This window comes from Dasypus novemcinctus, chromosome 7 (assembly GCF_030445035.2).
Source record: "Dasypus novemcinctus isolate mDasNov1 chromosome 7, mDasNov1.1.hap2, whole genome shotgun sequence".
NCBI lineage: Eukaryota > Metazoa > Chordata > Mammalia > Cingulata > Dasypodidae > Dasypus > Dasypus novemcinctus.
Window position 1 is genome coordinate 65,470,745 of NC_080679.1, and position 14,030 is coordinate 65,484,774.

At 43.2% G+C, this 14,030-nt stretch overlaps 1 protein-coding gene across 8 annotated transcripts in view; it reads left to right on the forward strand.

Annotated features, from left to right (window-relative positions):
* Positions 1 to 14,030, forward strand: part of PDE1A (phosphodiesterase 1A) — a 609,100-nt gene that overhangs the window by 473,698 nt on the left and 121,372 nt on the right. For all 8 annotated transcript variants that reach the window (XM_071216230.1, XM_071216229.1, XM_071216231.1 and 5 more), the window contains one exon: positions 6,405 to 6,530. In XM_071216230.1, the coding sequence (XP_071072331.1) occupies positions 6,405 to 6,530 (126 nt within the window). The remainder of the gene's footprint in view (positions 1 to 6,404; positions 6,531 to 14,030) is intronic.

Consider the following 14,030-nt stretch of genomic DNA (forward strand, 5'->3'; position numbering starts at 1 on the left):
GAGGACAGTGGTTGTCAAAGGAGCCGCGAAAGAGCTCTACCAGGCTCTGCATTTGGGCATTGTTCATGATGAGGGAGGTAACTTCCTTGGCATCTAAAGGCCAAACAATAGTGTGTGGCGGGATGCCATACGTTTGTATGGAAAGAAGTACTAAGTCAGTGGCCAATGTGATCCAGGCTCTTATGAAAGGGCAGATTTTCGGGAGTTTGCTCTTTGACGTATGCAGAAAAAGGAGAGGGCCATTTTGCCACAAGAGACCTGTGGGAGTGATTGGCGTTGGCAGAACTAAAGCCAAGATTGGAAGGGTGGGGGAGAACCGCTCCAGGCGACACTGTTGTAGGGCGGCGCTGACTTGTTGGACGGCTTCTCGAGCCTCTGGAGTGATGATGATGCTGTGAGTGGTCGCCGTTGGAGGGCTGTCCCTTGTCTGCAAAAGCTCGAAGAGAGGCTGCATTTGCGCTGTTGTGATGGGAAGCGCCGAGCGAAGCCAATTGATTTGCCCGCCAGAGCTGTTGGAGCTCAGTTAATGTCATCCTCGGAGAGAGGTGGATTTTTGGGCTTGTGGGCTGGATAAGCCGATGAAAATGAAAGCCTAAAAATTGGAAAGGAGGCTGGAGGTTTATTTTGTCAGACTGCACAGTAAGCCCGAGGCTGGAGAGGTTTGTTATTATCGCCGAGAGCAGATCATTGAGGAGCGCATTGGAGCTCGCTGCTAAAAGGAGGTCGTCCATGTAGTGGAGGATGTATGTGTGCTCCGGATTGAACTTGGAGCGCAGCGGCTCAACAGCATGGTTGACATACAGTTGGCACATAGTCGGGCTGTTGCACATGCCTTGAGGCAATAATCGCCATTGAAATCGCTGAGCTGCGCCTTGGTTGTTGATGCGTGGAACCGTGAACGCGAATCTCAGACAGTCCCGGGGGTGAAGAGGAATAGAGAAAAAGCAGTCCTTGATGTCAATGGTTGCCGCATGAAAATGCTGGGGGACTGCGGTGGGGTGCGGGCATCCTGGCTGAGGTGATCCCATAGGCTTAATATGTTTGTTGATCTCACGGAGGTCATGGAGAAGGTGGTATTTGCTGGTGTTCTTTTTGCTAATGACAAAGACCGGTGAATTGTAGGGACTAGTGGACGGCTCTATATGCCCTGCTTGTAGCTGCTCTTTGACGAGGGCAGAGAGAGCCTGCAATTTGTGAGCTGGCAAGGGCCACTGCTCGACCCAGATGGGCTCCTCTGTGTCCCATTCCAGAGGGATAGGGTCAGGTTTTGAGATGGGAGCAGTGGCCCCTAGAAGGGGGGGGGGCAGCGCAGCTGAGAAGGCTTCTGTGGTGATTCGGGCCTTTAGCTGGCTGAGAACATCTCTCCCCCATAAGATGGTCTGGACTGACGAAAGGACGAGTGGACGAATTTGGCCTTCGTGGCCTTCTCGGTCGCTCCCATGCAGAGGCTGGGATGTTTTCCAGGAGGCAGCGGCTCCTGTGGCGCCGATGACTTGAGGGCCGGTTTCGAGGGGCCAGTGATTGAATGCGGCGATTTCGAAGGGAACACAGGAGACTTCAGCGCCAGAATCCAGAAGCCCATCAAGCCATTGCCCATTAATCTTAAGCTCTAATGAGGGTTTCTGGCGGCGTGTGATGGGCATTGTCCACATTATGACTTGGGAATTTTTCTGGGGGCCTCTTGGGGGTGGGGCTGAGGCCTGCCCCGATGGAAGTTTAAAGGCTGCTGGGAACCTTGGGCAGAACGGCAGTCGCGGGCCCAGTGATAACCTTTCCCACAACGCGGACACGGCGTAGAAGGGCCCCTTGGCCGTCGCATCGGCGGGTCTGAGCGAGGCGCTGGGCCTGGCTGAGAGCACTCGCGGACGAAGTGGCCGGGCTGGCCGCACCGAAAGCAGACGGAAGTGGGGCTGGATGAAACAGCCATGGCAGAGGCAAAGGCAGCGGTGAGTGTTTTGACTTGTGGGTCGACGTCACAGCAAGCAAGGACCCATTCGTGCAGAGCTTTGTCGCGTATGGGAAGGATTATGGCCCGGAACGGCGCAAGGCACCCGTCAATGACTAACTCTTTGGCTAACGCAAATTGGGCATCCTCGCTGGAAATTTTCTGCTGACAAGCTTCCAGGACGCGGGCGACAAATGCTGGGAAGGTCTCATTGGAGTCCTGAAGCAGCTGCGCGAGCTTGGTGGGCTGCTTGGTAGAAACTAGAGAGAATGACCGCTGGACGAGGACCTTTACCCGGTGCCAAAACCCTGGGTCAATTTCGAGATAAGAACGAGGGTTTGCATAATTGTTTGTGCCTGTGTATGCATCGGAGGGATCGAGGATGCCGGCCTGGGCATTCTCCATGATTTGCCGGTCAACAGCCGCTTGGTAATGGGCGCGCCATTCAATAAATTGACCCGGCGTCAGGATGGCACGGGCTAGTGCAATCCAGTCATATGGGAGAACGAGTTGGGTCCCTAACTCCTCAAGTAGTTGCTGCACATAAGGGCTGCCAATCCCGTCTTCCTTTACAGCTTTGCGGAGGGTTCTGACCTCTTCCGCTGTAAAGGGTAGCCAAGTTTGGGGTCGCTGCAGCGTGGGCTGCGGATTTAGCGGATACAGCTGGGGGGTTTGAGGAGGCGTGGCACCGGGGGCCGATGGAGCAGCCAAGGCAGGTGAAGGGCTATTGCCGTACGGCGGCGGCAAGGGATAAGCGGAACACGGGTGAGAAAATGGCGGCTTAGTGGCTTCTGGGCGACAACAAAATGGCGGCAGGACCCTTCCGGGCGCCGGCCAAGATGGCGGAGCAGCTACATCCGGCGGCGGACAAAATGGCGCGGGGGGCACTTCCGGTTTAGCGGAAGATGGCGACCTTGCAGTTTCCGGGCCCGAACCGGATGCTGACTGGGCAGGAAGAGGCGGGTAGAGGTGGGAGGAGGAGGATACTGGCAGAGAAGAAGCCGGATGCACGCCATCTTGGGCAGAAGTGGGGGAAGAAGGCGGAAGTCCACCATCTTGGGGAGTGGCAGGAGTGGTTTCTGTCTGCTGCGGGGAGCTCGGGCGGGGAGGTTCGCGCTCGAGAGCAGCAGCAAGTTGGTTAGACAGAGAGTCAGTGTCGGCGGACTCATCGGGATCACAGTCTAGAGGCCGTTTGGGAGAAGCTTCATAAATGGCTTCGGTCGGAGCGCCAAGGAGACAAGCGCGAATGGCCACGAGAATGGGTAAGAGCCCTGCTGGGAAGGTGCGTTTCTCGTGCTCCATGGCGGAGGTGACTCGATCTATGAGTCGTGAGTATGTGTCCGGGCTCCAGAGTTGGCAGGTGGCGAGCCACGGATTAAAAGGGAGCAAGAGATCCCAGTACTTTTGGAGCTGCCGCAAGGAGACGCGGACTCCATTGGCATCGAGCAGGGCAGCGAGGGCCCTGACTTGCGGCGCCTGATGCAATGACAAAGAGGCGCCCATGACGGGATAGGGACGGGACGACGTCGAGGGGTCCCTTGGGGCTCGTCCGGGCGAGGGGTCCCTACCTGGAGAGGAGGACGATCACAGCAGCAGCAGCAGCAGAGAGGGGCCGGGGGAGGAGCTGCCACGTTGGGCGCCAGTTGTAGCTGAGCGAGAGGGTTTCGTCCTCGCTCAGGCCCAAGAGTCGGGGGGGCTTGCTCCTGCCGAACCACCGGCGGGGGGTGCCCCAAGAGGGAACACCGGTTCTCCAGGCGTGGGGGACGCGCGATTGGGGAAAAACCACGGAGACCGCTTGAGCGCAAGAACAGGTCTGCTTTATTACGGAAGTACACTTAGCTATATAGGGTTGGGTAGAGGGAGGGGCGTGATGAAGGGAGGGTTGGCTAAGGGGCGGCTGTGGACAGGCTGAAGCTGATGGATAGACCTGAGGTAAGCAGTTACTGGGGAAGAGGGCAGATTGTGGGTTGGCAATATGGGCGGGACTGGCGGGAAGGACGGCGGGAGGTGGAAGGGGAGGAGGGGTGGAGAAAGGCGGCAACAAGCAGGTGATTTGTAACCAATGTATAAGTGAAGGCAATGGATGTGCCATCTTCAGCAGCAGAATGAGATCATTTCTTCTAGGTTTTTCCTTTTACCATTCATGTGCAACTGGATGGAGAGCCCTGATTGGCCTATTCTTTTACTCCAAGATGAAGAAGGAATAAGAGAAGGAAGAGAACTATTTCCCAAATTTACATTTAAACACTGTATAAAATGAAACAAACGTTCTGCATTTTTACCATTTTTTAATAATTTGTCTACAAGGGTCAATTATTTAATGGGCTAATTCTAATGAGCTTGAAAATTCTGCAAATGAAAATTTTGCAATGATCACAAATGCAGCATTTTTTTTTCAATTCTCACTATTGCCTTAACATTTTGTCCAAGGAGAAATAAGATTTGAAAAATTTTTGTATTTTATCTTATTCTTTGCTATTTGGATTTAGAGTGCTTTTCTAACATGAAAATCCATTTAATTCACAATACAAAATGACTGAAAAGTAATTTAGTGCATAGTGCGAGGATAGATTTTGGTTCCATACAGATATTATAATTTATGAAATCCTTGAAAGTGTAAATAAATGGATATAATTTCTTCTTCATGAAAAGAAAATGCTGAGCTACATGTTACCATGGATACTGGATGTTGCTTAGAGTCCTGTTCTTTTCTTAGCAGTTAGAGACCATCTCAATAAACATTAAGACCATGCCATATTTACAGTATCTTGTTGAATTTATGAGACACACATTTTGTTTCAATTAATTCTAGATAAAAAACACATCTTTGCTTGTTTCTGAAAGGAAGAGACAGTGATATTATGTAGCCAGATCATGTACTAAACCTGACAAAAGTGCCTTGGCTAGATTTGGGGCCATTTGATGTCAGTGATATATAATTGGCAAATCACAGTTTTCCCATGTTCTCAGCAACTTCTGGGAATAAACAATGTGTTTTACTTGGGCAAGATCTTAATTCCCACTTAAGTAAGCAATGCATGTATGCTTTCCTTGTTCAGCATTCTGTGTATTGAGCTATGATTGTTGGTTAAGGAATTTCTAGGCCTTAGCTGAGATCTCTAAAAGGAAATCTATTTTAGAGATATGTGCTATTAGCTAAATGCCTACGTCATTCCACCTTTATGATAGTACTAGCAAGAAAGGAGGAAGTCATTATTCTATTGTCTGATAGGTCATTTCCTCTATGTTGGGTTAATATGAAATTTTGTTATCTGGCAGACTATCAGATACAGATCTTGGGTAGGTTGCTCGTAGCAAAGGCCAGACTTCTTTAGTTTCTTTATTTGTTGTTGGCAAACATTCAGTAGTAGTGCCAATGCTGGGTTTTAACTAGGATTATACTTACCAAAAGCCTGAAACAGAAAGTCTTATTGAGACAGGCAAAAGGAAAACTGCTGACAGGGTATACATCTACCTAGAGGAAGGAAAGTGAGAGAAGCCTTGGTGTTAGGGGAAGTGACAGCAAATTTGCTACACTTTCAGCTTGACTTTCCTTCTCCTATATTTGTTGTTCTTCCTCCAACTTGCCAAGGTAAATGAAGGGGTTCACCATTTTAAGTCATTGGCTGTACTAGCACTGCTTCTACTCTACTTGCACAATGATCTGGCAACTAGAGGATAGAATAAGGGGAAGCAGATACAGATCTGAAAATGCTTGGAATATTTAGAATTTTGTGCTAGAATGCCAGATTCAACAAGGCAATTTGGAGTAGTTTAATTGATTATGAAATGATACAAGGGGACAGGTAAGCAATAAAAACCCTCACTTCATGAATATTTTAAAATATATTTTTAAATATATTTAAATATTTTTAAATACTTAAAATATTTAAATATTTTTAAATACTTAAAATATTTAAATTAAAACAAAATGTTCAGTATAAATTGTATTGAAACATACACTTTAAATGCTGTCCTAACAAATGACTGTCACCAGTTTAATTTAAAGCAAATGATCCTGTATTTTTCAAAGTTAAACACAGAATCATAAGTAAGGAAATGCTAGAATCATAAATAGGCCAAATGATTTTAGTCATCCTGTCCACTCCCTACCCTAAAGTAATTTTAGTCCAATAGAGTAGGACTGGTAATCAATGATCTGAAATGGGTACAAAGAAGTTTATTTATTTACTGATTGAATAAGAATGCTAAGTAATTTTTTTTTTCTCCTTGGCATAGCTAGGCTATTTCACAGGTATCTGGATTACAAATTGAAAGGAAAGGGCATAAACTAGGGCATTTAAACTATGATAATTAAAAGGAATCTCAGTATGTCCACAATTTTAGGTATTCAATTGTAGGATTTTCACTCAGAATGTCTTGAAATTTGACTAGCTTTTGCTAGACGCTATGAAGTCTTAAAAAAATTCTATACTGAGCATTGTGTTTTTATTCTTAGGTCAGATTCTGCCATTTTGTATAATGATCGTTCTGTTCTTGAGAATCACCATGTAAGTGCAGCTTACCGACTTATGCAAGAAGAAGAAATGAATATTATGGCAAATTTATCCAAAGATGACTGGAGGTAAGTTTCAGAGGAAGACTAGAGGAAATTTAATTGCAAGGAAATGATAAATTATGTGATTTAAAGTGACCCATGCTACAAACCCAGTATCAATTGAATGGGTGACTTTGAAGAAGATTGGAACAACCTGGAAGACTTTATTAAGGGGCCAGTCTCTGTTACATGGAACAGGTTAATTCAACAACTATATATGCATTATAACCAATCTATAAGATGACACACCACACAAGAGATACTTCAGGATAATTACATACTCTCCAAAATGAACTCTGCTCAATTTTTAATCAAGTGATCCTATAAAAATTCAAAATTTTACTCTTATCCCAATCACTTCATATTTCACTTGTCTATATGTGGATTTCATTTTTTTTTTAAATAAAGAATTAAAATATTTGAACATTAATAATATACTAAAATGACCCAAGGGCAGGGGGAAATGGTACATGTGTTCCTAAGTCATCTCTTTGTGTAATACAAATAACATGTAAAGGTGATACTGTTGACATGCATTGAAAAATAACAACCCTACCACTCACCATAGGTTCTCCTCCTTTCTTCTTTACATTTTGGACATGATCATTTCCTTAACTTGACAATAGAATTGCTATATTTATCAAATGAAAATAAAGGATGCCTACTTAAATTTGAATTTCAGATAAAGAAAAAAATTTTTTTGTGTCTTAAATACTGCATGGGACAAAAGACATTAAAATTTCTATCTAACTGGATATCTATATTTTTATCTTTCAACTCTACATGGCTAATCTTTCCCACTTTCAATTCTTGATACAAGATACTGATGACAAGGGAGAAGGAAGAGAGGGGAAGGATGGTGGGAGATACACTTTACCTAACTTAAGATTTGAAACTGTCCAAATTTAATTTTAATGTTTATTTCCACTAGTGAACCTCATAATTTCTCCACTGAAATTTGTATTTTTTTTTCTAAAGCATGTATATGTCTCACAAAACAAATCATCCTTTTATGTTATGGAAATCAACCATAGGTCGCAGAAATTCAGAAACCTTACAGACTGGCAAACTATAGAGCTTTGCCCATACAGAATTAATGTACACAACACAATTTTTTCTTTTAAGAGTTAGAGACAAAAAGCAAGTATATAAATTAAAAGTGAAATCCATTTATTCTGTTGGGCCCATAATTACAGATCTGCCTCCCTAGAAAGCACTGTTAGTGAGAAAATCGTTATATTCATTTAGGTTATTGTACATCATTTAGGTTACTGTGCATTTATTATTCCTTGTATATTCTCAAGTCTGCATATATCTATTTGATATAAGCAATTTTTTGAGCTTTGAACCCCTTTATGATCTTTGAAATTTATCATCCTGATTATATGTGTTATATATTGATCTTTACCATGTTAGAAATTAAAACTGTATGGAAAAACAATCAACTAGAGAATATTAGCATAAACTTGAATTTGAAAAATGCTTGGCATGTGAAGGCTCCAAAGGAGTGTACTAACTTAAAGAAGATGGTCTATGAGGTTTTAGCAGGAGGGCGTGGACCAAAATTTAGGTAGTTTCTGGAAGAGAATTATTGTTCTTGCCTATTAGCAACCATTGTTTGGACATCTGGACTTTATTAAAGGCAGTACAGAGGAAGAGCTATGGAGGCAAAATTCTCAGTCCTTCAGGGTCTCTCATAACTGAAGAAAGTTTAAAATATTTATTAGTTTATTTTAAAATGTAAAAATATTTTAAAATATTTTTCATATGAAATGTTAACAAAAATACATTAATATTTAAAAATAACTATTTTGTAAAACAAAACAGAATTTGTGAGAAGTGTCATTGTTTTACATTTTTGCAAATTAGTGTCTGCCTGACCACTCCAGGTTTAGAGTCCCTCCCTACCTAGGTAGAGATCGTCTGCCTCCTAAGTCCACCTACTGCATTTCAAGCAGGGCAAAGACCCAGATGTGGGACTCTACGGGAATAATCAAGACAGTCTTTTGTTACACGTTCCTCTATATCATACCAGTGGGGCAATGGTAGAACTTGCATGCAAGAGGTACCCAGGATTTACCCAGGATTTTGTAAGAATGAATACGCGAGCTTTTCAGGCTCATGGACTTTAGGTGTCGCCCCCACATTTGCTTTGTCTGGGCCGCATAGATATTATCTATAGGATGTCAAAGACAACTACTTAGCATTTGTTTTCAATTCAAGGAAAAGCAAGTCAGCATTTTAGTCATATGTAACCAAATCACTTCTTGCTATAATTTGTTTTCTTTTTTTCCGGCACCTTAAGGAAACGCATTGCAAAGTAAATAGTTATATGTTATAACAAACACAACCTATCATAGATTGGGAGGTTCTCAACCAAATGCTTTACCTTGGGGTTGGCCATGCAGACTGCTGCAGGGGAACTTGCAACGAAACTGTGCAGGGAAGAGGAGTCACCACAGGCCCCCAGGGAAGCTTTTCCTTTCTCTTCTGATGCCTGCAGGGGCTCTTGTCCCCTGTAGGTGGCTGTTCTCCTAAAAAGTAGGTGTCAGCACTGGCCAGAATTCAGTTCAATAATCTGACATAAACTTTGTCACATTATATTCCTCTGGGGACTTAGAAAATTCCCTCTGAAAGTTTGCATTCAGCAAAACTGGACCATTCCGGGATTGCCTCGTGCTTAGGACTCCAGGTTTAGGGCTGCCTGTCCCTCATTGAGATCTTGTGAAGTGTCAGTGAGTGAGCTGAAAAAGGTTACCCAACATTCGAATACAGATGTTAAAGGTTTAAAAAGGAAATTTTTAAAAAGCGTATCCAAAGAAAAACGACATGAAGTGACATGAGATCAAGAATGTCTTTCCTCTTCCTATCTGTAATCATAAAAGGTAGATTCAGGGTTTAAAGCAAGCCATTATCTCCCATGGTTACTCTTCCAAATGTTAAAAACTTCCTAATTATTCAAGGCCAGTTCCAGAAATAGGGGCTCACTTTTGCAACTGCAGAAAACACTCTAAGGTGGGGGAAGGGGCAGAGAAGGAGGCTCTCAATTTGGGGGACACAGTTCAGGCCTTTCATTTTATTCTAGGCGAGACAGTAGACTAAGAGGCTTCAGGCCAAGAAAGGCCAAGATCCGATTGTGAAAGGATTTTAAAGGGACCATTGTTGACTGCTATGTGGAAAACAGAAGAGCAGAGGTAGAAAAAAGGATGTTTCCAAATATCCCAAATAGGACACATTTCCAAGAGCCCAGGAAAAAGATTATTTATATTTAGAGGGTAAGTTCATTTCTTTGTCAGTGAAGATCACTCCCAGAGGTAACAGTTATAATATTCATTTTCCTTTGTCAACATTGATTCTTTTGTTGTATCAATGTGATTTTATCACTTTTTTCTTCAACATCTTTAAAATTTGTTCTAATCATTCACTACTGTAATATTCTGTAAATTTCTGGTCAGTAAGTTCTCAGAGTCATCCTAATTGAAGGGTTTGTATAGAGCTGTTTTAACAGAAAGCTACTGTGACAGTTAGAGATTATTTATGAATCCCCAAAAAGAAAGATTATGCTTGTAAGTTGGTCTTCTCCTCTGGGTATGATACCCTTTGATTGTATTAAATTAAAAGGTTTTAAGTTTACTTGATTAAATCAATTTAGGGCTTTTGATTTGGCCATGTCAGTAGGGCATGACTTTGGTTAAGTCCCACCCCATTTTTGGGCTGATATAAATGGACACTCACTCAATAAGACACACGGAAGAGGAGAGAACTTGGTCATTTTGGTCCTGCCATGTGATAGAAAGGAGAAGGCTCAAACAGATAAAGCCCCAGAAAGAGAGATGAACCATTTGCCTGATAGTTGCAACTGAAGAGAACAGAGAAGCTAAGCAGCTGTGAAGGGCTGAGAGACCTGGCAGAGATCACCCGCCATCTTGCTTCAACACATGACAACAGACTTTGATGAGAAAGCAGCTTTGAGTTGAACTCTTTAGGGTCTTGTAACTGTAAGCTTTTACCCCAAATAAATACCCTTTATAAAAGCCAACAGATTTCTGGTACTTTGCATCAGCACCACTTTGGCTGACTAATACAGATTTTGGTACAGAGAGTGGGGTGGTGCTTTTGCAATTACCAAATGCTGGAACTGGAAGCGGACTTGGCCCAGTGGTTAGGGCGTCCGTCTACCACATGGGAGGTCCGTGGTTCAAACCCCAGACCTCCTTGACCAGTGTGGAGCTGACCCACGTGCAGTGCTGATGTGCACAAGGAGTGCTGTGCCACGCAGGGGTGTCCCCCGTGTAGGGGAGCCCCACGCGCAAGGAGTGCACCCCATAAGCAGAGCTGCCCAGCGTGAAAGAAAGTGCAGTCTGCCTAAGAATGACACCACCCACATGGTGAGCTGACACAACAAGATGATGCAACAAAAAGAAACACAGATTCCCATGCCGCTGACAACAGAAGCGGACAAAGAAGGCAACGCAGCAAATAGATACAGAGAACAGACAACTGGGCAGGGGAAGGGGAAATAAATAAATAAATAAATAAATCTTTTTTAAAAATGCTGGAACAATTTTATGAATGGGTAAAGGGTATTTTTTTGGAGGAATTGTGAAATGCTTGATAGAAAAGGCCTAGATTGTTTTGAAGAGACTGTTGTTAGGAATATGAACACTAAAGAGACTTTTGATGAGGCCTTAGAGGTAAATGATGAAACTATTATTGGAAAGTGGAGGAAAGATGATCCATGTTTTAAAGTTGCAGAGAATTTAGAAAGATTGACTCCTGATGTTATATGGAAGGCGGAATTTGAAAATTATGAGCTTGGCTATTTAGCCAAAGAGATTTCCAAACAAAATGTGGAAAAGGTAGCCTGGCTTCTCCTTGTAGTTTACAGCAAGATGTTAGAGGAAAGAGATAAGGTAAGAACTGAATTGTTGGGCACAAAGAAAACAGAAACTGATTCCAGAAATTCTAAGCCTCTGGAAATCAAGCTTCCAGATGATAGTTCCCCATTTGAAGAGGTAACTAAACTTGGACCTTGTAAGTCAGTATTGAAAATACATTTATCTAGGAAAAACTTGTGTAAAATCTTACTGTCTGATGACTTAGACCACTGCTTCTAGCATCTTAAACCAATAAGCTTTTTGTGAAATTTGTATGAACAAAACCACTGTTAGCCTGGACTGAAAGAGACAGAGAGGGGGGAGATGGAAGGGAAAACAGCTTTAAGAGGAAAACCATGGAAGCTGAGACGTGGAATTAAGACATTTCCCTGGACTGAGAGAGGAACGAACCCCACCCTTGTATTCAGAGAGGGTGCATATGCCCTGGCATTTGAAGAGTGTGGATCTTCCAGCCCACTCTTCAGGGAGTGTTTTGTCACCCAAGGCTACAGAGAGGGTGGAGCATATTCCCCAAGGGTTGGGGACAGTGGGGTTACCACCCCAGTACTCTGAGAGGGTGGGGCTGTTCCCCATAAATTGGGGAAGGGCAAGTCACCACCTCACTCTTCTGAGGAGGTTGAGCCTGTATGCCAGAGATTAGGGAGTATGTTGCTGCCACATCACAGTACTAAGGGGGTTGGGACTCTACCCCAGAGATTGGTAAAGTGTGTCCATCACCCCAACATTCTTGGAGGGTAAATTCTGGAGCATCCAGATGCTTGATGAAAGTGGAACCAAGGAAATGGCCATTGGAAAAGCCTGTGGAAAGGTTGGGCCCACTTGAGACCCCAAGGAGGGGAAGAAACCATTAGCTTAAGAATGACTCTCAGACTTTGAAATCTAGTAGAGTATACCCTACAGGTTTTTGGAAATGATGGTGACCAGTAACAAGTTTCCCTCCCTAATTCTACTTGTGCTAAGGCAAATGTTTATCTTATGTTTGTCTCTTTGTGTATTGGAAGCAGATAATAAATTTTCTAAGTTTCACAGTTTTACAGCCAGAGGGACTTTGCCCCAAGACAAACTATTTCTATAAACTGATTGTGATGTAATTTTGTGCTTAGCATTGTTACTGATTTAAGGTTTGTGTTTTTTTAATATTGTAATATCTCTTTTGGGATTCAGAGGGTGGAGTGTGGCAGTTTGAGATTATTTATGAATCCCCAAAAAGAAAGATTATGTTTGTAAGCTAGTCTGTTCCTCTGGATATGATACCCTTTGAGTGTATTAAATTCAAAGGTTTTAAGTTTACTTGATTAAATCAATTTAGGGCTTTTGATTTGACCATGTCAGTAGGGCATGACTCTGGTTGAGTCCCTGCCCCCTTGGTGGGCTGATGTACATGGACACTCACTCAAGATGACACGTGGAAGAGGAAAGAATTTGGTCAGTTTAGTACTGCCATGTGACAGAAAAGAGAAGACCCAAATAGCTAAAGCCCCAGGAAGAGAGATGAGTCATTTGCCTGATAGTTTATAGCTGAAGAGAACACAGTAGCTGAGCAGGTGAGCAGCTGAGAAGGCCTGAGACAGAGATCACCCACCATCTTGCTTCAACATGTGACAACAGACTTTGGTGAGAAAGCAGCCTTTAGTTGGACTCTTTAAGGTTTGTAACAGTAAGTTTTTACTCCAAATAAATACCCTTTATAAAAGCCAATAGATTTCTGGTACTTTGCATCAGCACCCCTTTGGCTAACTAATACACCTGCAGATTATGTAGATTGTTGAATTTACTAGAGCTAATACTGTTTCCAAAAACTACAAAAGATCTGTTTGCTACTATAACCTTGATACTGTTTTACCAAAAATTAAAATTGGGATGTCTTCTTCAAGAAAGGCTTCTAGGTTTTCTGTTTGTCTATCTGCTTATTTCATAAAACACCTTTATGAAGTAAGAATAAATAGTTTTTGTCCCGAACGGGCGCGGGCAGATTCCAGGGGCCTGTGGGAAGAAGTGGGGGGCAGGAGACAAGAAAGAATGGAGGCAAGACAGGATTCTGATCAAGCCTCGTTTATTGGGGGTAGAGTATGGGAATTTATACTGAGGGAAGGGAACGTGTCCATAGGTGATAGGCTGGTCTTGTGGGTGGCAGACGTCCAAGGAGGGGATTGGCTGAAAGTTCGTGCCGGGTCTGCGGAGTTTCGCGCCTTGCGCATGCGTACTGCTGTGGTCACCAGAGTTGTGGCGGGAAGGGGAGAACAAAGAAACAAAGAGGAAGAAGAAGAAGGAAATGGCAGGGCAGGGCTGTAGTAATTATGAAATCCGCCATGTTGTTGGAGGCTGTAAACAGACCTCGCAGCGGGTGGCTCCCCACAAGTTTTAAAAGTTTTGACAAGAACAATTCAGAAGTTATGTAACATTTCCCTTGTGTGCTATTTTGCTGAGTTTATTGACATATTGTAGGTCAATTATTAATAATATTTAGGATTTACTGGTCACACCATGCAAAGGTATGATGCATTCATTACATTCTTATAGATTTGATCTAAATTTTGTCTCATTTTCTTTAGTTAATATGAGTATTTTCATTCAGTTGCTATTGGAATATGGGTCTATTAATAACATATAATTGAGAATAATCTTATCA